Source organism: Semicossyphus pulcher, unplaced genomic scaffold (genome assembly GCF_022749685.1).
Source record: "Semicossyphus pulcher isolate SPU_LCO1_2020_fin unplaced genomic scaffold, fSemPul1.0.p SCAF_4, whole genome shotgun sequence".
NCBI classification, from domain to species: Eukaryota; Metazoa; Chordata; class Actinopteri; order Labriformes; family Labridae; genus Semicossyphus; species Semicossyphus pulcher.
This window is the reverse complement of record NW_027211715.1, coordinates 28,302,716-28,328,013: the sequence shown is the minus strand read 5'-3', so window position 1 is coordinate 28,328,013 and position 25,298 is coordinate 28,302,716. Positions and strand designations below refer to the sequence as shown.

The 25,298-nt window shown below is 42.5% G+C and overlaps 1 protein-coding gene across 7 annotated transcripts in view; it reads left to right on the top strand.

The window, feature by feature from the left end:
• The window catches only part of lrrc7 (leucine rich repeat containing 7), a 135,357-nt gene that overhangs the window by 64,702 nt on the left and 45,357 nt on the right, over positions 1-25,298 (top strand). For all 7 annotated transcript variants that reach the window (XM_069679501.1, XM_069679502.1, XM_069679500.1 and 4 more), the window contains exon 3: positions 20,935-21,137. In XM_069679501.1, coding sequence (XP_069535602.1) covers positions 20,949-21,137 — 189 coding nt within the window. In that variant the 5' untranslated portion in view covers positions 20,935-20,948. The remainder of the gene's footprint in view (positions 1-20,934; positions 21,138-25,298) is intronic.

The window sequence follows — 25,298 nt, the reverse complement described above, 5'->3', positions numbered from 1 at the left end:
CAAGCTGTCTGGATCCTGCTGTTCATGAGTCTGTTAGCTTATAGCCCTTTTTGCATAGCACTTCTGCCACAGCGCTCCGCCGTTATGCCGCCTTTGCTATGTTACATTAGACCAAGCCACGCCGGCGTAAAGCCGCCCCAGTGTACACAGCGGCCCGGCATTGCGGGAGCAAAACGTGCGTGAGGTGTAAACAAACAGCGGTTGCTTCACATACACAGACATGCCGCTGTTCCGCCCTGCTGGCTCCGTAGTTTACACTGACACGAGGACGTTTAGCCTCTGTTAAGCCTCTGTTACTACGTCCGATGCCGGCTCAGAGGCGGAACGACTTCGCCGGACAATTCCCCCTCAGTGCGTTTCACATAGAAGACGAAGCGTAACAGAGGAGTACTAATCCCGCCCTGAACTGGCAGTGTAAAAGGGGCTTATGTCTCTTTGTGTTCTGTGTTTCTATCTGGCTGTAGGACACATTCCCCATCAGAATCAGAATCAGCTTTATTGGCCAAGTATGTGGGCACATATGAGGAGTTTGACTTTGACTGGTTTTCTGTGCTCTCGATGTACAGACACTTAAAAACAAGGACAGGTTAGACAAAGGTAACACAGACACTTAGACACTAAAAACTAAATCTAAAACTACTATATGCAGACCTAGACAGGAGACAATAGTGCAATAGAGAGTGCAAAGGTGCAGAGATACATAAGGTTGTGAATCAGGTTGCATAAGAGGTAGCTGGTTGGGAAGATCAGGGGAAATACAGTAGAAATTAAAGTTAAAGCTTTTTGTAACTGTAACTGCCAAATAATTGTTTTACCTTCTAAACTTTCTTGATTGATTAATGTTGAGATTTGTTATTGACTATCCTGCAATGAAAGCAACATTATGTATCTTGAAATAAAAGCCTTAAAATCATTTCGATGGTACTCTTGTAAAGGGGAGAATGGTGCCTCTTAAGTTCCCACTTCCTGCCCTGACAACTGCTTTTATAGTTTGTAACTTGGGTTGTGGAGGTTTCCTGAAGGCAACACCTCCAGTAACCGCTTTTAGCTCGGTATTCTCAATTTAGACATCACGGCAGAAGCAAAAAGCCCAAGGGAGGGAAGAAAGAGATTGTGACCAAGTAAAATGCTGGACAGAACAAGATCTTGGACAGGCTTTATCTTTTTGGCGAGAGAATAAATTATATTCTGACACTGTGGGGTTTCAAATCACAAAACACACCAATTGTTGCATAATATCTCTTCAACAGGAAAAACTATATTTAGAGAAGCACGTCAGTATTTTGTTCTTCAATCCAAGTAATCATCTTACAGCCCCTTAGATTCAACTTGTGACCAATTTGAGAGAACCCGACCTTTAGGTTGGGAACCACTGGTGTAGAACAGTTTGCACGGACAAGACAGTTTTATTGGAGGTATGTTGGTATTATCCTAACATAAGAGCTGCTACGTTCCTGCACTTTTTAGCAGGTGTTCAGATCAACAGCATCTTGTGTTGAATGTATGAAAGGTGCTGCATCGATGCCGGCATGTTGCTTTAGGTACCACTGAGCTGATGAAATGCTGCACAGGAAGTCCAGACTGAGTCATAGATTATCGTGTTTGAAGGATTGTCAGATGCTTAAACACTGAACAGGCTTTTATTAACACGATGAGGCTCAAGTGTACAGGTAAAAGTTATAATGATGATGCTAATTTATTTAGCTAAAGGTGACCTCAGTTAGGTGTATATCCTACCAACAACAAAGACACACACTGTGATGAAAGCAACACAACTTACAGCTCATTGCCATATTCTTATTCTCCAGTTTGGTAGCTTGTCTAGAAGTGAAAAGCACTGAAAGAAAGTCATTAAAAAGAGAAACTGGATGATGTAGGTGGGTGAGGGAGTGACTAATAGCAAGTGCAGACTGTGTGCAGTGACGTTTCGGTCCTTTTTGTAGCCGAGAACAGTCTCAGCTGAAGTGTGAAGATTCAGAGATTTAACGTTAAAAACGTAGCTTTCACTTCTCATTAGCTTTAGGATGTTTCTCGACAAGGACAAGACGTGATTTGCATTCCTTTACAGCTCTGTGAATCGTGACGGAGAAGGTTTGACGTTGCCCAGGTATGTGGGAGTGAAGTGTCTCACCTTTGACTGACTGGCCTGAATGTGCCTTGTGATGCCCACGTTGCCGCGTTGATGGCATCCTGTTCAGAAAAAAAAAAAAAACCAGAGCGCCTTTTGTGTCGTGACTAGAGGGCTTCACACCAGTGTGCTCTGACGAAGCTGCCTCCTCGCTGTGACTGGTCTCCTACTGACTGTCTCTCTCTGTCCAGACAGGGTAGGTGTCTGTGGTTAATCTGCTGTGCAACAAGCTTAGTCTGCTGTCATAACTGGGGGTGACACGGTGGTTATCCTCATGGTTGCAGTGGATATTTAGCTGAATTTAAGAAGAAGTTGGGTATGAATTGCCTTTGAGTCAGTCGGTTGTTTTAACATACAAGTGGTGTTAAGATGTAGCCCAGCCTGGAATCAGACAAATCTGTGAGCTCATGTTTTATTTGCTCTGGCAGATGCAACCCTTGAGTTCAGGAAGATTTCCGTCCGGCCTGATTTTAGAGGCAACACAGAGCTGGTTTAAGTTCTGTTGAGACATGTTCATAAAAAGCATGTCTGCCATGGATGTGGAACTCTGTTAGTCCTTTATCACACCAGTAGTTGATGTTATATTCAGATGGTAATTGTTGGCTACTACATCATCTCCAGCCTAACATCCATGTCCAAGACTAGCATATCCTGCATCACACAAAAGCCCTTTTTACACTGCGGCTCCGCCTCAGCGCCGTAACGAAGCTCCGCCGTCATGCAGCCTTTGCCATTCTACATTGAACCAAGCAATGCCGGCGTAAAGCCGCCCCAGTCTGTGCTCTTACACAGTGTTCCAGTGTTGCGGTAGCAAAACGTGCGCGAGGTGTAAACAAACAGTGTGTGCTTCAAATACACACACACATACGGCACTGTTTCACCTCTGTTACTACCTCCGGTGTCGGCTCAGAGGAGAAAAAACCCCACTATTACGTCTCTGTGTGTTTTACATAGACGGAATGTAACAGAGGCGCAATAATCCCGCCTGAACTGGCAGTGTAGAAAGGGCTATTGCATTGCTCTGGGTGGTTGTAGCGCCCAGAAACTATTTGGTCAGCACCTGCTGATAATGCCCCTTGGAAATCGAAATTGAATCAAGAGGCTCCACACTAATTCATATTTGATAACTGGTCTGGCAATGCGAGGCGAGTAAAAGTATTCAAAGTTTGAGTTCCTCCCATGAAACTAATGTCCACTTCCTATTTGTAGCCAGGTTAGTTCAGTCCACATATCAACAGCATCAGTGTGGTGGACACAAATAAGGAGCTAATACTTGATCTAGTAGATCATATGAAAACTTCATTTGGAGAAGCTGCAGCTAACGTTGAGCGATATTATGCCTTGTGTCTTACTGGTTGATGCATGTCAACTTGTCAGGCTACACTTTAGTCCAAGTGGCATTTTTGGTTCATTTGATAGTGGTAGTATAGAGATGACAACAAAGGGCCCCAACTGGATTCCAATTCAAAATCCAGAGTGTTTGCTATCACGGTCAAATGATGCAGTATGGTTGGTGAGCCCAGGTCTTTTTCCTCCTATGGCGGTTACTGTAAGCCTCTAGCTGAAGTTTCACAACTACTGAAATAATGAATACAATATTGTTGTTTGGTTACAGAAGCAATGAAGCGATGTTGGAGGCTTAGATAAAACACAACATCGTCTGCATCTAGAGTGACATATTTCATCTGCGTCAGGGAGGAAACAATGATAATGGCAGGTGACTTGAGTGCTGAGGTGCTTTTGCTATTTTGGGTTGCTGTTGGTTGGATTGCTACACTCTTCTTCTATGACTTCAAGCTAGCTGCTAGCTGCTTTTTAAATCTCCCAAAGTCGGGTCACATTTTAAACCTCATCAAAACATCACAGCCATGTGCTGTCCTGCCAGCTCTCCTGTGTCCACAGATGTCGATTCAGCTGTGTTACTACCTCCTGAATCCATTTCCTCCCATTTTCATTTTAATGTTTCATACAGATTGATGAGGCAGAATAACGGTGCAGCATTACACCACTGGAAAGGCTGTGTAAAAGGATCCTGTGTGACATTTATACTCTTAATGGCAATTCCCCAAACATGCATCTGTCGTTGACGATGTCAGAAAATTTTGCATAAATCCGTCTGATTCGTGTTGATCCAGCCGCTCAGTCTGATAAACTCAAATATTTCTGGTACACAAAATGTCTAAAACCTGGCGCATTCTGCAGACTTAGACACCGTGTTTATTCAGACCACGGATTATAAAACATTATACAGTGGGTGTTGGAATAATTTCCATTCCCAGTCTATTCTCCTCACCTGAGGGGTTCAGCAGTGCTGCATAAAAATTGTCAAAACTGTGCTCCTAGCCAGGGCTTTTTTAATTAGTGTTTTATGGTAATTTTGGGCAATTGAGTCCCCAGGTTACCATGGCAACTGCTCACTGTGCAATTTCCACGGACTGTTAAAGAAAGCTTTAGGGATGAAACTCACTAAAGGGTGTTTATGCAAATGGAGGCTGTTGTGCAGTGCGAGGAAAACATTCGAAAACCTGCAAACTCTTGAGTCTAAAGAGAGAGTGTGGTGTTGTGGAGAGGTCACAGGTTCAATTGAGCCACCAGACTGAGGATAAAGGCATGAAAGGTATCAGTGCATCAATGAAAAGCCATATTATGTTATCTGTTTCATTTCAAAAGAGGCAGAGAGGGAAGGAGGAGAGGATGGGAGAGAGGGGTGACAGAGGCAGCAGCAGGTGATAGATGAAGTGAACGCATGAATAGAGATCCAGACAGTCATGCACAGCTATCAGCTGGCAGTAAAAAAGAGGGATTGACTCCCTGCCAGAGCATGAAAGAGAGAGAGGTAGAGAGAGAGAGGGATGACAGAAAGATAGAGAGGCTGTTCCACATAGCAGCAGGTCTCACAGTGTGTACAGAGCGAGTTTTTCAGGTGAAGGTGAAGCGTTCTCCTGCAATCAGGACTCTGTGTGCTCTGAATTCATCACGCTGGAGCGGAAGGAAACCAGACTCAGGACAAGTAGGAAGCTCAATGACGGGTGAAAAAAGTCATGTTGTTTTAGGGTCAAGATTTCAGAAATTAACTTAAAGTTGACGTTAGGGTCAGGGTCTATAAAACAGAATTTGCAATCCCCTCTGATCTTAAGAGTATTTCAGCTCATTGTTTAGTTTTACAGCCCCAACTTAACCGTCTGATTCACATCGCAGCATAATTTCCAAACACAATCGACAGAGCAAAAAAGCATAAAATAAACCCAACTGTTTGCTACCTGCTCAGCATTAAACAGCTGACAGACAAAGCATTTAGCAGCTAAAGAGGCAGAATTTCTCCACAGATGAAAAAGAGCTAAAAGAGAATGAATGTAGGAAGCTCTGGTAGGCATCTTATTTTAGAGGATTTTTTTTGTTGTATTTGGAAATTGCATAAATACATTCTGAAGAAAAGAGGCTTCCCAAAAATGTGATGCTAGCTAAAAGTGAAATTTGTGTGCTGTCCTAGCCTTTTTTATATTTGGTAAGACATTTTGTTTGCAGGGCTTACATATGCGGACTCTGCTTGGGTGCTCATTGTACATGAGCCGGGCCTTCCACAAGCTTAAGCTAGCAAGCTAATTGCGCAAAGATGGCAGAGGACTCGTTCTGCAGCGGTAGTGATACAGTGCACGTTCATTTGTTTGTGAGGAGTGGCTTTGGAGGAAGGCCTAAAGAGAAGCGCTGGGATGTTTTTGGGTGGCAAAATCTAGCTCTGTACTCCTGATGGTTTCTCCAAAGTTGCCCAAGCTATATTTTTCTATTGGCCAACTTTAAATGAATTCATATCTTGTTCTGTGTTTGCTGAATGGATAAATGTCTGCTGCAATATCTTATGTGATAATATATCAGTGTTCTGTTTACAGGCTGCTCCGCTAAAGACCTCCTGGGTTTCACATGGTATTTGCAAACAGTTAAATCTGATCTGGTCTGGTACATTGTCATATTGAGAGGGCAGAGGGTTCACAGTTAGTCCTAATAATAAGAAGAGTTGCCCTGTTTTTTGTATGATCTATGAATAGTTCAAAGCTTCTAGGTCAACAGTGTGAGGCTGAAAGACATGACACTGTAATAGTAGACATGTGTTTCAGTGTGTGTGTGTGTGTGTCTCTCCTTCGGGCTCTGAGCATGGATGAGCTGCTGGGACAGCCGTATGGCAAGGTGACCTTAAATAAATAACTGAATAACACAGAAATAAACACACACTCACAAACTGACATTGACTGAAAGAGTCTTTTTAAAGCTTTGTTGTCCGTCCTCTCTGTTTAAGATTAGCCTTCATAGTTCTCGTTAACCCCAATTAGTACACTCGTCCTTATCTGGGGGTAAAACTGGATGTGTAGTTGCATGATTCTTGCAATATTTGCGCTCTATCCACATGGTTTAATGCACTTATTGTAAGTCCCTCTGGGTGGAAGTGTCAGTTAAAGCAATGTGTTGTCATTTTTGACAGGATATCAAGTTGAAGATTAATATGGATTCATCCTGGTTGGAATGATATGTAAACTCTCTCTCTTAAGGCGTTGGTGTAACCATGTCGAACTATTATTCCCTTAGTGCAGTGAACACAACACGGCCCTTTTCACGACAGTTATACCTGAACCTGAACTTATCTGGACACATACCATCGACTACAGTAACTTAAGCTATAAAAAGTATGGGCTTCACTTTGTCCACGTACATACTACTTACATCCAATAACTAAACACATGCAGACTATGTCATATAAAAAATTACAGCTCACTTACTCTTCAGGGTGCAGGTATTAGATTGATATGGTTGAATGCTTTTTTTTTTTGCTTTGCGACTTAAGCTGGGATGAAAAATTGGACAGGTTAAACTCTTTTCATCCACTAAGGTGTAATCAACTATTAGGGCCTGTGTCCACTAACGGCGCTCTTTGCTCTGGCAGCTCCTATTTTCTAGACACAACCAAACCAGTTCGGTGTTTTTTTAGCGCTCAGCTTCCTCAGCGCAGAAACAACCTCGCCGTCAGCTGTTTTTTGTCGCTGCGCTCACAGAACTCTTAGATAAAAAATAGTTCAACAATGGCGGAGGTCCTGACGGTCGCTGACATTTATCTCATGCATCCAGACTCGTTTTTCCGAGGCTACAATTTCCATGTGTAGAGCTGCTGCTAAGGCAGGGACACGATTCCTTTCTACTGTTTTTATGTTTTCTTTGTAAAATTTCCTTAAATAAAAGCAAATTTTAAGCATACAGAGCAATTTAAAACAGACTTAACGGTCACTACCAAGGGAAGCGGAAGTGCCGCCAGACAACCTTCGTAACCTAGCAACAGTAAGCGCTCTGAAATGGAGGTTGTGGGCGCTGCCAGCACAAAAACCGCCATTAGTGGACACAGGCCCTTAATGGGCACCTCTTCTGACAAGTCACAACATGCTGAAGAGGCATTATAATCAACAAGCCATCAGACTGTATTAGCAATGATATAATTTATAACACTTTCAGATATAATATTGATCTAATTATTAATATTTGAGTGTTAGTGGAGTCACATTATGTACATTAAAATGTCCAGTTCAACCCTAAAGACCTTGAGGACATGAACATCTGTTATTCTCTTGATTAAGGAGTTTGCTCTTTGTGAAAACACGAGCTCTGGTATTTATAAAATGCCAAGTAAAGTTATCATTTACTTTTTCTCCCGGCATACAGATGTCTGAGACGACAGAACTCAATCTGTGGAGATTTCCTCAAACGCAACACGACGAGTTTATGTTTGCAGTGAGTCACCTCCTGGAATTTAAAAATGGATTTAGATCGAGACGCTCCCGTGAAGAGGAAACAAAAAGTACCGTGCTCGATTTAAGATGGCTTCCCTTTCTGTTCTCTTGGTACGGGTGAGGATGGAGAAGGAGGGAGGAAGAGAGAAAGTTAAACACAGAGACAGACGGAGGAAGAGAGAAGGAAAGAGAGAGAGAGAGAAGAAAGAAAGAGGAGATGTGCCGGGGCGTCTCAGGCAGAACTGGGCCACTGAACACAACCCTGGAAGAACAGAGAGGAGAAAAAATAAAAGAGTGGCCTGGAAAAACAGGAGAGAGAAAGAGAGAGAGAGAGAGATGACAGGAGGAGAGTAGAAGCTCAAATAGAAGTCTTTTCTCTGTGAGCTTCAGTGAGGGAACAGTTGGACGAATGAGGCCTTGAAATGAAAAAACAAATAAGAAGGTCTGGAAGTGTTTGTGAACAGTCAGTTGACTGAGTTGATAAAGAAATCACTTTACATAAACACATAAAAGTCACCCGCTGCATCTGCCTTGCATGTCGTCAGGCCTGTATGCAGTTATTATCACTACCATAAGCATGCTTCAGAATTAACAATAGACTAGATGGTAAAAAGTCCTCCATTATTATCAACACGTCTGTTTAAAGCCCAAACTTTTTGGCAGAGGTCACAAGCCAAAAAGGTTTCTGGTTTAAATTTTATATCATATTTGACTTATTTTTAATCCTTTTTATAAGTCTTCTGTATGTAAGTCTTAATTTGAGAAGAAAATGTGTAGCTGTCAGAGGGAAATGTTCTACTTTTTACTCCACAGTATGTATCCAACATCTATTAAGGTTTAAGTGAAGTAACATACAGTGGAAAGAAGCATCTAAAAACTGTACTTGTGTTTGAGTAAACGTATTTGGTTGCATTAAACTACTGGTTGGAATTTGAAATTGACTGTATGTGCCCCCTCCTACCTCACTGACCTCCTTCACCAATACACTCCCACCCGCAATCTAAGATCTACTGATGCCAGACCTGGGAGGACAGAGCCTTTTCCATTGCTGCCCCCTCCCTCCCCCAACACCTCAGAAACTCTCCCTCTCTCCTGTCCTTCAAAACCGCACTCAAAGCCCACTTATTTATATCTGCTTTTAACCTATGATCTCTCATTTCTTTTTAACTTTCTCTTACCTTTATATACATATTTTATTTAACTGTAAGTCTTGTACTTTCCTGTAGAGTGCCTTTGATAACCTTTTAAAGCACTATAAATAAAATGTATTATTATTATTATTAATATATCTGAAGCATCCAGTGATAAGTTCACAGGCTACACATGGATTTCCTTACAGTTTATCATTGTTAATACTGAGCTATTGTCTTAATTTGGCTGAATTTGGATTGAACAAGAAGCTGCACAGCTAGAAGGTTCGGACAACATGGGCCTTTCTGTGTGGAGTTTGCATGTTCTCCCCATGCATGTGTGGGTTCTCTCCGGGTACTCCTTCTTCCTCCCACAGTCCAAAGACATGCTCATTAGCTTCATTGGTGACTCCAAATAGGTGTGAGAGTCAGTGTGAAAGGTTGTCTGTCTCTATGTGACAGCCCTGTGATTGACTGGCGATCAGTCCAGGGTGTACCCCGCCTCTCGCTCAGTGACAGCTGGGATAGGCTCCAGCCCCCCGCGACCCTGAACAGGATAAGCGGTATAGGTAATGGATGGATGGAATAAGTAATTTAAAACATGCATTGATTTTTTAGTCTGGTGGTTGGTGGTCATTTCCCTTTTTGGCATGTGACCATTTGCATCCCCCTGTCACCTGCTGCATAAGTCTGCCAGTTAAATAACTTTAAGTTTACTGATGAAGTGAAATCATCAGGAAATTTACAATTAAAAATGACAGGGAAGCTTAATAAATGAGCAGAATATAACTTTTTGTGGCCCAAATTGTCTGTTTTCTGCTTTCCTGTCTTTATTATCATCTTGTGACCCCTCAGATTGATCGTGAGACCCTTTACTGGGGTTGGAAACCTCTGGTTTAGTCTATAAAATGCCCCAAATGCATATAACCATGAAAGGTTTGATTAACATTCAGCTGCCCTTGGCTGCACATCTTCCCATGTCACCTGCCTGTATGTATACTGCGCAATAACAGCACAATACATTTTCCTTTTAACAGTTCATTGAATAATCAACTTGTTATTTGAGGAATGTTCTTTAGTGTATGACACATGTAAACCCTGTACCGTATGTTAGAAAGACACTGCAGCATCCCTGATATGTTCTTCTCTGGCAGCACGACTCTGCTGTTCTATATCTCTGTCTGCTGCTTGTTTATTCGTCTTTATTGCGTACTATTTATACATCCTTCTGTTTGTCTCTCTAACTTCTGCCTGTCATGTGTCTGTATTTGTCTCTGAATGCGTCAGGTCCTAAACTTTCCAGTGAAAAGTGTGGACGTTTGGGGCCATTTTTCCAGGTCACTCTGCTGCAGGAGTCTTCTTTAGGTACCGCTGGTTTGACCCATTTGGTGCGTCAGTGTATTTGTTTATTCATGCAGCTGAGTAATTGATTCCCACATTCTGGGTGCAGGTGAACCCTCAGCTGTTCTGCATTTTGTTGTGTGGGTCGATGGTTTATTTTTAGCGCCAGTGAGGTAAGGGTCATTGAGTTTTACAGACGTGCCACCTGGAGCCACAGTGGCAGGCAGCTCGGACTGACTGAGCGTGAAAACGTGCAAACTATGATTCAACGAGACTGTGCTGCGATTCCTCCAGACCCTGAAAACATTACTCATTTGTTCAATTACTTAGAATGACTGTCGGCGGATGATGCATGTCGTCATTATACAGCTGCAGAGGCTCTTGCAGAAGAAGTTAGAGGTGGTTGGTCATACAAAGTGTGTTTTATCTCCTAATAAGAGTTACTTTAATGTTGTGCATGAAGGCCGTCTTTCCCTTACATCGAACCTTTACCACTGATGCAACAGGTCAAAAAAAGTTCTGTGTTTGGAAGTGAAGAGCACTTTTGATATATATCTTTAAATGGAGACGAGTCACGCCGAGTTGACCCTGTCCACTTGACTCATTTTCTCACAGAAGGCAGGGTCACCGCTTGCAAGCTACCACTTACTCTAACAATTCATGTGACACTTTGCCATGAGATGAGTCTTTTTGTAGCTGTGATCATGGAGGTAAGGGGCATGCAGTAAAGGGATTCCCAGAAATTACACAATTTCCTGTAGTTTTTCCAGCGATCCAACAACATCAAATATCATCACTGGTGCCAGAAGCATCAATACAGAGAACATTTGCAACAACTGCAGGTGTTTTTTATGCTACAGTCCCATCCATGCAAGACTAAACTTCCTGTTCAACCACTGATTCAGATTTCTTCAGTCACTGCAGAGCTTCCAGGCCAGTGTCCTCATTTGGATGAAGTTTGAAATGATCATCTTTCAGTGCTTTCCGTTTTTCATGTCACTCATCTGTCTCTATCCAGTTCATTATATCAACTTGCATCTCTTTTAATTGGCAGAGACCAAAGCTCCTTTTACACTGCCAGTTCAAGGCAGGATTATTATGCTTCTGTTACGCCTCGTCTTTTATGTAAAACGCACGGAGACGCATTGTTTGGGTGAAGTCGCTCCGCCTCTAAGCCGGCATCGGCGGTAGTAACAGCGGCGTAACAGCATCAGTGTAAACGCGAGAGCCGGCAAGGCGGAACAGCGCCGTGTAAGTGAAGCTCGCCCTTTTTGTTTACAACTCACGCACCTTTTGCTTCCCCAAAGCCGGAACGCAATGTAAAAACACAGACTGGGGCGGCTTTACACAAGCGTTGCTTAGTTCAATGTGCAAAGGTAAAGGCGGCGTGACAGCGGAGCTTGGTCACGACGCTGGGGGCGAAACCACAGTGTAAAAAGGGCTCTAGTCAATGTCTAAGTCTAGTTAAAGTCAAGCACCTTCACCGTAAGACATAAAGTTAAGGAGTTATTGTTGAGGTTCCTGGGTTCAAATCCACCTTCTGGCTGGTGTCTTGCTGTGTGGAGTTTTTATGTTCTCCTTGTGTCTGTGTTGTGACCTTAAAAGAGCCTAAAGCAGGGCTGGAAAGAACAGTCACTGCTCTACTTTACTTTCACTATGTCTTACTTGTGTCTTTTAACTCGAGGATTTGTGGAGAATGTGGTGAATGAGTCAAAAGAGAAAAGTCCAAACGGTTGATTTGCCCAAACATCTGTCCAATGACCAAATGTATTCAGTTTACAGTTACAGAGCACTTAAGACAGAATACAATATTAAGAAAGTGGAAGCAAAAATATTGCCTCTTGCATTGAAGGACTTACCATAACAAGACTAGGTCAAAACCTCGTATGTGGCTGACCGCTTCAGGTCAATGTGGGCAACACTGGAAGCGTGGCGTGTGCGTGACGGCTGCGTGACGGCTGCGTGACGTGTTCACTTTCATTTGAAATGCATGAAAACAGATGAGAGTCTTCACAATGCTGGCGTGACACGCATATTGACGACTCCAAATGTATTGTGCCAAAAATGTAGAGAATAGGAGGCTCACCGTGCACGGTTCTTTGTCAAAATACACAGTGAAAATAAATTCTGATGAGTCCTATTGATCTCTGACAGCGATATTAATATATCTTCCTGTAGTAAAAGTCACAGGCATAGAGAGTAAAGTAGGTCAACACTTCCGGTATGCCTTTTCAAAGTAAAAGCCTGATCTGGAATTCTGACTCCCCTCGTTTGTACACAATGCTTTTATTTTGAAGTGTTTCCAGGGCCGGTATTGTTGTTATTTGACTCTAAAAGTACCGTCACTCAGTCAGTCAGTCAGTCAGTCAGTCAGTCACATACAGACCTGTGTGTAGGTCTGACCCCGGCAGTCGGCCAAAAATAGCTGTAAATTGAATGCATTAATAGACCATTCGTTGCAGTACATGCATTGAGGTTAACTGGTGCTCTAAGATTTGAATTTTCAAGCTATATACTGTATGTTCCAGCTTTGTGATAGACTGGCATCTTATTCAACGTAAACCTTGACCCCATTGTGAACCGATTGGCTCCAGCTACCCATGTGACCATGCTCAGGAGAAGTGTGTACAGGCGATGGAGGGATTATTGGCCACACGTTACCACATGTTTGCTGATGCCATTGCAAATTACCATCAGCCGCTAATAAAGACACATTAAGTTCACTCAAAATGGAAAATCTCAATATGTATTCAATTATTCGTTGCCCTCATGTTTTTATCCCTTGTTAGTGTGATGTGTGGCTGGAAGATCTCCCAGAATGCATTGACTGCGAGGCTACAAAATACCCAGAATGTCAAACTCAATGTTCGTCTTTAGCATCCATATTTCCCTTGGAGATACACCTGTACTACAAACCTCACTAACATCATTTTCTGATCCATCGTGTTCACATAAAATTACAAATGAAGACATTTTAATGTAGCGTGATGCAGCTTGGCGTTTCAAACAGGAAGTGTAGAAAAGATTAAGGCCCACTTTGTATGCGTGTGCTGGTACAGGTAACTGCTGTAAGTGATGATTTAATGAATGTAAAAAAGACAGAACAGGCTGTTCCTGGCTGCTAGTTAGTGAAATGCCTCCCACACACACACACACACACACACACACACACACACACACAGACACACACACACACACACACACACACAGACACACACACACACACACACACTGCTCAGGGATCTGCCTGACTTTGGTAGGCACTGGGATGTGAAACGGGATCTTCCGTTTTTACCGTCACTGCTGCTAAAGTACCCGCAAAGTCAGAGTCAGTGTGTGTGTGCGTGGGCATTGTATGTGTCTGCATTTGCGTGGCCGTTTGCAGTGAAAAGAAAAGAGAAAGAGCCGGAGAAATGTGCTCTGAATGTCTTGTTCAGGTGCTATAAAGGTGTCTGATGTATTTGAGTCCACGTAAAGCGTCTCCGAATTTGGAGCGATCGCCCACTGAGTGCAGCACGTTCTGTTTTATGACACAGAGAGAGAGAAAGAGAGAGTAAAAATACACCCAGCTCCTGGGAGACAGTCTCTATGGCAGCCGTTACTATGGTGACGGCAGGGCTGCACGTGAAGTGATGGCTGTGATGGGACCCAGGGGAGGCACACACACACACACACACACAAACTTCAATGAAGATTAGAAAAAGGAAAAGAGACCACTTGAGGTGAGCTTCAGGAGGAGCAGAGACAGGGGGCGAACTAATTTCTGTCAGTGGTGCAGAGTAATTTATTTACAGAAGTGCGGCACTTAAGGACAGTTTTCTTCCTTTTTAGATACTTTATACTTCTTATCTACAGTATTTTAGAGGGAAAGGCATCCAGAGAGTCCAGACTTCCCTCAAGGCCAATAGTCCAATTGTGTACATGCTACATATGTCTGTATACAGTATTTGTCCCAAACTAATAGAATAATGTAAAAATATGGTTGTATCTCTAATAACGTACTCCTAAAATGGAAAATATTTCCCATACTTAACATACAGCAATACATTATCATGTACAAATATCATCATCTTGAGATAAGGAGAAAAATAAGTCGAGATCTTGAGAAAACAACTGGAAGTTACTCGTTATCACGCAAAAACTGAGTAAATAAATTGTATGAATGCTCTCCGCTTCGGGCTTCCGTAGGATCCACTGATATTGCTTGTCTGTGATTGAATCCAGATCCTCTACAGATTGTAATCAGTTGTTGTTGGCCCATGATACAACCCTTTCACCAAGTTTCAGTGACCCTGCAGACTGACATACAAACAAACAACGACGCAGGGAACATAACCTCCTCAGCAGTGAAATGTTATACTTTTAACTCCACTACGTTCAACTACTGATTTTGAATATTTTGAAGGCTTTTACACAAAACACATAATTATCTTCCAAATTAGTTTTTGTCTCACTTTGCAAGTCATTTAAAGGGCCAGTCCACTGATTTTCAACCTCAGTCCTATCATGCTATTATAGGGAGCTAATGCCATTATGGTAAAAAAACAATGCAGTTTGGCTCTGTGCCCTTGGAGGACGCTATCCGCTTCTCCAATGGGCCCTGGAAAACCTGCCAGACTACGTAAAACACGTCATCTGGCGGAGGCCAGGGAGCTCGCTAAACTACACTCCCTCAATCTAGGACGCCTGCCTCCGATGTCGTGTGTCGTTCAAAATCGTCAGGTTTGAAATGTACACTGCAGACCTGAAGATTTTTTAGACGATCCACCGGTATATTCTCGTCGTATTTTAGATTCTGTGCCGCTCTGAGCCGTTGACGCATTGCAGCGAAAATGGTAGTATTTAACTCCGGCGTCTTTCGCTGGGCCGTTCCTTTCAGAGGGAGGAGTGCAATGCACTCTGGGTGTTGTAGGAATGTAGAATGGGTGAAACCATGAGCTGTTTGAACAACTTTCTCTACAGCTATGGCGCCAATTTCAAATATTATTGCTTCTATCGTTTACAGAGAACACCAGCTTTGTCTGACAGCGGCTTTTTCCAGGGGCGAACTGCTCCTTTAAGATTGAAACTAAATCTTTTAAATATCGTCTTTTTATAAAAAAAAATGTCTGTTGTTTTATTTCACATTGTCAAGGCAAAATTACTCACTGAAACTTTATAAAACAAAAAAAAAAGCTGTTTTTAAACTTTTTTTTGTAGAAATTTAAGAGTCTCAACCAGGCTTGTTCTTTCTTCTTTAAAGATGCAGACACTCATTTGTGAAGTTGCAAGTAATTTTAAATTGAATATTTGCTCTACATCAGGGCTTAAAGACTGACGATTTTCAAATAAGTTAAATTACACTTAAAAGGTGCTGTTTACCTTTAAATGCAACAGCTGTAATTATCCTTAGATGTCTACTATACTGGGAATACTTCTGTACCGTAGCTGAGGTACACTACCTTTATGATTCTGTGTGTGTGTGTGTGTGTGTGTGTGTGTATAGCATGTGTGTTAGCAGTTCTTTCAAAATTCACCACTCCTCACATGTTTGATTCTTGTCTGTGTGTCTCATTGTCCTGATGTGTTAGTATGTGTGTGTGTGTGTTGGGAGCTTGCACATGCACTTGTAGCGACGCTGCTGCAGAGTCAGTCTGCTCTGTCATGCTGTTTCCATAGCAGCAGCAGAGCCAACACAGCCAACCACGCTCACTTCCTACTTTCACCCCATTGGTGCCAGCTCGCTCTGACTCTCTTCCTACCTTTTTTTTTTTGTCTCTCTGGGAGTCTGAGCTGGACCGGATACACTTCAGTGTCCCCCTCACATTCATTCATTCATTCATTCACGCAGGGTCGACTATAGCAGGTGGGACAAAAGGAAAGAGAAGTGAAAGAGACAGATATTTAAAGTTGTCTGAGCAGCTCTTCTTCTGTGTTTTTCCTGGTGTGAAATCCATCTCTGGAGGTGTCTGTGTCATGAAGGTGACTGCCCACAGTCTGCACTCATGGCTGCCCGCGTAAACAAGCTCCCATTTGCTCCTGATATTTGTCATTACCCCTGCCTCCTCTCCTTTCTTTCTCTCTGCTCTCTTCACTAATAAAAGCTGTTATTTTTAGCCTTGTGTGTTTTTGCATATTTAAGCTGTTACATCAATAGACTGTGAGTGCATAATCAAGCAGCTGCAGCATCAGTAGATAATAAAAGCAGATTGTTTAGCAGACTGTGCTGATATTTTTTCTACCCACTTTGCCAAAAAAATGAATAACCGCAGCGCTTTTCATGCTTTTATTCCGGGTCATTTTGGAAATCTTAAAAGACATTTTTCAAAGTGGCTTCACCACATGTCAAGCTGGGAAACAAATGTTTCAGCTTGTGTTTGGCTAAACATTACATGACTGGACTTCAGGACTTGGATCAGAATTATAAAGGATCAAGCCAAGCCTCCAAAAAATGTGGTAAAAAATGAAAGACAATTGCAACAAGAAAGAAATAAAAGCAGTGGATCTAATCTACCAAATCAGCTGTGGTCAGTGTTACAGGTGTGGGACGTTATCCTGGACCATCTGGCTCTCAATCCGCTGATTAGAGGATGCAGCAGGTATCAAACCGATTTCACACCTCTGGTAGTCCTGTTGCTTTCAGCCGAGCTAGCAGCCTGCTTACTCACAGGATCTCTAATGCAGTCTCTGCTGTGAAATTATGACAGAGCGTGTCACCTGACGTGTGTCCTCCTCTGATTGGACGGACACACTGAAACATTCGAGGTGGGACTGGCTTTAGCCATCCGTGTATTCTGCTCCAGCCTGTTCACACTACACCAACCGTTCATGCATGTTGTTTGTTGTTGATTACATGAAATGAGGGACTAATAATATGTAATTGCACAATATATTGATTCTTGACCAGCTTTAATTGGCAGCACATCAACATGTGTGTCAGCAAAGGAGGGGCAGTAATTATTGTTTTTATGCCATTATATGAACATGGTTCACTGCTCTAATGTTAGCTTGTGCGTCCAGTGCTCATACCGCAGTAGTAGACCGGTGTTTCAGTACATTATAAAAGGTTTTAAATACCATCTCAGTAGAGTTTAACATCTCCTATTAATCCTCTCTCTTGATGCCTACAGGAGCAAGAACAGGACTTTTTCTTAATAATCAGAATCGGGTTTATTGCCACGTAGGTTTACATATACAAGGGATTTGTAAACAGGAATTTGAGCTGTAACTTCTTTGACAAAGCCTTTATTGTTTTGTGCCTGAGGAGGCAATCAGTGCTGAAATGACAAATTTGCTCTTGAATTCTCCAGAATATCAGGGAAAGAAACAGTTACTGATGGTCTCTAGTGTTATCCTTGGGAGGGAAGTGAAATGATACACTGACTTCCTGACATCACATGATTGTGCAGCATTTGTTACTGCCACATTTTTCTTCATTTCATAGCAGACTTGCTTATGTATGGAATGAGCACTTTGTGTTGTTAAAACAAAAACAAAAAAATATGGGATGTAGTACTGTCACGATTAGCCAAAAATGATGTTCGATTATTCCTTCTTAAAAAAAAAAAAAACGCATAGGTTTGAACTGTTCGAATATCTGTTTTTGAGCAATATGTCCTCGAGAGGGCAAACCGATACAACGAGAGACAAACTTACAGCAAATATATATTTATTTAAACATAAACATGCCTTTTATAAGCTTCCTACATGTTGCAAAATAAACAGATAAAATAATTAGGTTACGGTGGAACGGACATTCAGCGCTCCTCTCTCTTGTCCAGCGTCAAATGCCACACGGTTGTTGTATTAACTCGTTTCAGCTAGACTAAAGTTAATTATAAACGTAACATAGTATTAGGAGACGAGGACATACGAGAACACGCCAGAGCTCGCAAGACAGCCGGAAAGTGCACTCTTTTTTTTACATTGAATATGAATTTTAATAACAGAATATTGTTTTATTATTACAATTGGGTTATATATTTGAGTTTAGAATATTGGTTGACAGCCCTAGTGGGATGTTGGTTCTGGGTGGACCATATTGGGGACATTGCTGAGTGTGCTAACTGCTTCTTCTTCATGGATTGAGTGTGTTGATACTTTCACCGTATTTAAAAAGCACCTCTACCTGCTTTATTATAAGAATAGACATAGAAAGTATTTACCAGTCAACACTTCACAGGTTGTTACCATTAATGTCTAAGTGAGTCCACTGTGAATGTCTTTTTCTTTTGGTTTCTAGTTGCAGGTCTACCCATGACACTGGACTTACATACAGACCTTATGGTAAATGCTTTACTCCTAACTGAGCTGTGTAATCCTCATTGTTAAAGTCACACCCCTCCACAGTGCTGAACAAAGCCCGTCTAACCCCACGAGAAGTGGCTGCTGGGTTTACACGTTCAGTCGACAAACAGTAAATCCCAGCTCGCCTCATTACGCCCGCTTTGAGCTCGACTGTGGATAAGGATGTATTGATTTTAATGGTCCGGCCCTTTTAGATAAACAGTCCTGGAGGATCTGCGCTCCTCTTTATCAGATTTCTCCGGCCTTGCAACAGACTGGAGCAGATAACATAGTGTCCTCACAGTGCTGAAGATGACTCCGGCTATCTCCTGGATTCATCTGGCCGCTCTCTGGAGCTGGACACGTGTGTGTTTATGGACAGATAAAGCTGCGGGTCTTATCTCTTCAGACTCATCCTCTTTTTGTTTCCCCTTTACTGTAGCTGTTAACTCCTCATCGCCTCCTGTTATCCTCCGTTTCTCCTCCTCTCATCATCATGGCAGCTGCTTTTGGCTCGTCCACATCAAACAGGAAATTGAGGCGTCAGTGAGATAACTGAAATCTCAATCTTTGTTGTCTTTGAAAAGGCTGCATTAAAACGATTTTATTTGTAAGTAGATTGAATGTGGAGTTTGAAATGATAAATCCTCACTCAAGGATTTTAATAACCATGGTCAGCCCACTCATGCCATTCATGCAGTCGCGTAATGGAGCGATGGAGCGATGTTGTTGCAGAATTACAAAGGATTCAGTCTAATTATTTGGCCCTGGCTTGTTATTTGGGAGAATGACTGTATGTGTGTGTGAAGTGGAGGGTTTAGTCACAGCCTGCTGCAAGCTGGGTGACTGCTGGTTGGCGAGAATGGGCTGTATTACCCATCTGCCCCGGGTTTTACACACTATTGTCGGTCATTCATCACCGTGCACGAGAACTGCTAAGGCAGTCATTTTGACATATTTAAAGTGATAATCTCGAAGATTTTAATTTAAATAAATGCCTGTTAAGTTTCTATCTATCACCGAATGAGGTAACACAATGGTGATTGAGTCTATGGCCCACTGATGAAAGCCTTTGCATTTGCAGTATTACAGACTGGCTGTCTGGTGCGACTTTCGCAGAAAGAATCACAAGCGGCGCTCAGTTAGTGACACGTTTTCTATCAGCCAGCAGTGGTTGGTCTGCCAGAGAGGGTAGGCGGAGCTAAGCGGCTGCTTTTCCGCTCTCTGCAAGTGTTGCGAGTAAACAGTAATCTACGAGAAAAGATGGATGACTACAGATACAACTTCAAAAATAAGTGAAAATCCAAAGAAAAAGAAACAAACTCGACGCTCAGATGAAGCAAACAGTCTAAAAAGGAAAGCGACCGTCAGCGAGGAAAATCAAGAGTTACAACCGGAGCCAACCGTGGACGTCACACATGCAGCACTGTCTGGATATCTGGGAAGTGTGCTCCCGCAATTACCGTTTATCACCATAGGTGCCGCCAAAGAGAACGAAACTGAGATCTTCGCGATTATTACTTTAAATTAAGCAATATAACAACTCTCTTGAAGTAAAAGCCATGTAACTACAGGACTAAATGTGTGTATATTTTATTCTTACATTGTTATTTTGTTATTATGTTATCTTAAAACATAAAAGGCCATAACAGCTTAAGAGTGTACCTATCTGCGGCCTGTTAACCAGGATAGAGATCTAACAATGTCTGTCCACCATGTTGTCCAAATATGGTCACTTCCTGCAGCGACCAAACTGTTGAACTGGAGGCTTAAAAAGGCAGGTTCACAAACCAGTGGCTGACGTCACAGTGTCTACATCCCCTTCTTTCATACAGTCTGTGAGAGGTGGCCGGTCTATAATGGGGCTGTTTGCCCACTCATATGATGCAGCTCTGCAGACGCGCTGATAGATCTGATGTGTCACTTCAACACTGATGGATGCTGCCATTTTTACACCCTCAGACTTAAATTAACACCTTCCTTGTACATTATGACATTTTTTGAAGTAGGTGTTGTTGTTTCGTTAATAACAGGTTTCTTTGTACATTTATTTATTGCATTACTCATCAAAAGCTGTGAAATCTGTCATGCGGCTCACATTTATTTTAGAATATTTTAGAGAAAGTCCCACACATCAATTTTAATGCCGGCTCTGCAGTTGATCTGTTTCGTGCCGTCAAACCAACACTGGTCTTTACAGGCTTACAAAGAATTAAAGAAAGACGGGGCGGCTACAAACACAGCACATTGATGTTTATGAAATTAACCCTTTCTCTCTCCTCTCCTCTTTATGTCTCTACAGTGCAGTGTCTGGAAATGACCACGAAGCGGAAGCTGATTGGCCGGCTGGTGCCGTGCCGCTGTTTCCGTGGTGAGGAGGAAGTGATCTCGGTGTTGGACTACTCTCACTGCAGCCTGCAGCAGGTCCCCAAGGAGATCTTCAGCTTCGAGAGGACTCTGGAGGAGCTCTACCTGGACGCCAACCAGATTGAGGAGCTACCCAAGGTAACTGTGAAGCATGTGTGAACACCTTACTGCTGCTTCTCTGATGACGTTTCCCGTCCCTAGTGTTTCCAAATGGTTGGTGCTGCTGTCGTAAAAGGCAACCTGGTCATTTTCCGGACATCCTAGGAACTGCCAACAACACAACATGGCTTCTACTAGACGCCCCATTCTCAAAGCTAAGATAAAGGCAGCTAAACATCTGTTAGTGTTAAAAACCAGGCAGGTTTTTTACTTACTGATCTGGTAGAAAGATTGCCATCTGAATGTGTCAGTCTGGGATTCCCTCTTGTTTTACCTCGTTTACCGCTCTTCTCATTCTTTACCTCCTCTGTAAATGGGGCTCTTTTTCTTTTGCTGGGGTGCAATGTCCCATGGGTGTGAAGAGGACTGAAACATTCTACTCAAGTGGAAGTACTGCTACTTGACTGAAAAACTGAAATCTGTTTTCAAACTAACATGTTACGATGTGCAAGGAGGCAGAGGTAGACCAGCAAGTCCCGTGTTCTGCGAATTAAAATGACTGTTTTGTCAATGGAGTCTGGTGGCTTTGAAGAGAGCGATCAAACAGCTGTTTCTGGTTAAACAAAAAACTTCCTTCAGTCTTTGTGAAAGGTGGTGTTTCCTCCGAACTCTCTTCTGTATCATGGTTCACTCTTGTTATGCACCGGGCCCGGGTAGTTGTAGCCCGGCTCTTCTTTTTCACTTCGGACCCAGTGAAAATCAACCGACACCGCTGTTTTGTCCCGACGCATGACACTTTGATCCGCCTGTTTTTGATGCGACACATTTGATTGATGTCTGGTCCAAGTCAGTTTTTCTTTCTTGCTCACTATATTTTAAGATAAGTATTTTACTCAGTAACGGATGGATGGATGAATGTAGCAAATTACTTTACCTCATTTAAAACATACTGAAGTAAAAGTAAAATTACTGACTTTGGAAAATACTCAAAAAAGCTACTCAATTACAGTAACGTGAGTACTTTTAATTCGTTACTTCCACCTCGGCAAGTTGTTTTGAGTTGTTCCACTGTCGACCATTTAAGCTACCTTGGGATAGCCGCGGTTAGCCACTCAGAGGGGCTTTCCTCTTCCCAGTTACGTTGGGCAATTAGGGAATCTGTAAGGCTAAAAATTGTGGAGCCAAAGTGAAAAGGGCTGTCTGACAACAATGTAAAGTGGGGAAAACATTCAAAAACGTAGTGTACAATTTAACTTATATTAATGTTTTTAGGTGGGACTTATTTTTTGTGGTAAAGCACACTTTGTTTCAAACACTTTACACAGCGGTACATAGCTAAGCCTCTGTATCGGCACTCCAGCCAGCTTCTCTAAACAGAGTCTCTCTGACCACTATTACTGTAGGTAATACACTGAGTATTTATAAGTACCTCATAAAACCCCACTTTAGAGATAGACGGTGGTCACAGCTCCTAAATTTGCCCTGTATTTACTAAACATCCATGACTTAACTCACAGACAGTCAACATCGCCTGTTTACTCACTACAAAAATCATCATATGCTGGAGACAGGACACATGGGGTGAAAGAGAAGGTCAGTTTCCCGCCATGTGGTGGCTGCCGGCAGTCGGTCATCTGAGACTTTCAGGAAACCCCCCATGTGAGCAGTGATGAGACAAAACGCCCTTCAGATATTTCAAGGAGAATTACAGGTGCTGTTTATACGAGGGGCCGTCTCTCTTTATTGATATCCCGTCCTGGTTTAAACGACAGAGATGTTGAATTGGATTTCTAAATATAACCTGAGACAGTCTAATAGAGCCGTGTAACCGGCAGGTCAAACTTTCATTCAATCGACAGGAGAAAATGCTTTGACGGTTTGTGTGTGTGTGTGTGTGTGTGTGTGTGTGTGTGTGTGTGTGTGTGTGTGTGTGTGTGTGTGTGTGCCAAGATTGTATACAGTAAGAGTTGTTGAGGCTGCCAGAATGACTGGTTGGAGAGCTCTTTAAGTGTGTGTGAGTAAGTGATTGTGTCTCTAAGTAAACTGACCTGGAGTGACCCACGGGCACAGCTCTGCCCTGTCTATGTTTCGCTCTATTAAGATCGCTCACCTTTGTGCGCTTTTGACTGAATAAACATCTCAAAAGGTCAATTACATACAGTACATAAGATACAAGAAATTCAGAGGCCAGGTAGAGGCGTTTGGTGGTACCACCGTTAAATCTGATTGGCCATCCAATGTATTCACACGGCTGCTATTTTCCTCTGATGACACACTCGGGGTCGGAAGTTGAAATGCTGTTATCAAAAGGGGAATATGGTCATTGTTTGTCCCAGGTTGTAAATGATATAAACATTGAGAATCATTTCAAAGCTTCCCGATTGATCAGCATCTGATCAGACAATGGATAGTGAAAATGTGATGGGACATTAGGCCGAGTACAAAAACATATTAGATACATAAAGACAAAAGCTATCATTAGCATTCCACCACTTCCAAGCTAACATCACAATGTTATAGTGTTTCAGCATTAGGAAAGGCACGTTAGCTAAGAGTTTAACCTTCAAATGCTAAAAGGATTTTAGTCTTGCTGTACCTAACGGATGTCAAATATGCTGTTTTACATGAAATATTGCCCCTTGTTGCTCTGTTGTTTTTTCAATTGCTGTTAAATGACAAGCTGTGATATGATAAAAGTTGGTCCGATTCACTGATTATTTGACTTGCGACCAAGAGCCCGGCAGAATAACCCGATAACAGCATTTCAGCCTCCCATCTTGAGCTGAGGTCAGAGGTTAATGGCCACAATGTGAATATGGCAAGTTACAGTATCCTAAACTGTGAAAGGCTTTCTGCTCAGTCAGAGGCTGGACATGGGTTCAGAGCAACTACAAGGGGAAGCTTGTTGCACATTTTCCTTGAGAGAATTGGAGGATAGATTTGATGATTTTTGCTAAAATGTTTGTATGTTAATACCTTTAGAAATCTGAAGTATGACAGGTTTGAACCGTGCCTGTATTGGTATTTTTGCTTATTCTGTTGTCATTTTGAATTCCTATTGTGAGTGTATTTTTGGCTGACCACCGCTGTCAGCCCTACACACAGGTCTGTATGTGACTGACTGACTGATGGAGTGAGTGACGGTACTTTCACAGCCGTAGAGAGAGAGAGAGTTGCACAATGGCGGATCATGGAGCATATTGGACCTCCACTGACGCGACTCTCTGTCTATACGGCTCTGGATACTTTTTTCGGGGAGTAGGCGGGGCTGCTCCTCCGCTGCTCGTCCGCTGTCCTCACCTACCACCTGCTTTCAAACACGTTGTCATCTGCCTCATACGGACAGTCCTTGTAACACATTGTCTACAAAAGCGCACATTGACCTGATGCAGTCAGCCACATACTAGGTTTTGACCTAGTCTTGTTTGTTGGTACTGAGGGTGTCACTGTGATGCCACAGCTACAGGCATTAATGGTAAGGAGGAGCACTGTCAGGTTATATGTGTGATCCTGGAAGGGCATACGGGCTTTGACCACTGTACCGCGCGGGCGTTTGTCACTGTTCGTTGGATCATATCTGCCATGGACCCATCACCTTTGGATAAATAAATTAACACTTTTTCTTCCACAATCCAGTCTGGCTGCTATCTACTCAAATACAGCATCTGGTACAGGTAACTGCAAACCGCGGTCAAGCACGTCAGCCAGGTCGCTCCTGGATCAACATATCTCAGTAGTTCAGTGTTAGACTGATCTCCTTTAAACCTGTAGACTCTGATCTCATGTAAGTCAATAAACAATAATAAGTCATTACATTATTGTGTTATGAATACAACAGACTTTTCATTATGTTTTATACCTGCCTGTCTGTCGTCCACTTTTTTTGGGTTAATTTTGTTTGCTCATGTTTGCAACGGTTTCTTCGGTATGCAGGCTACTTTTGGAGACTTTGACCACGCAACAAAAAAAATCTGGACAAACTCTTGAAAAATATTTGGATGGTTTATTAGGTGATTGTTGGTTAAACACATGAAAAACACAGAGTTAAGGGAGGTGAACTTCTCCCTCTGTGTGCCTGTGTGTTTGTCTGCTTTGTGTTTGCTGTATATCTGTGAAGCATTTCTGTATTCTAAGCACTGTCCTCTTAATGCATGTGCTTCAACTGTTTTATGTGTTCTGTCATTTGCAGTATTTTTCTGT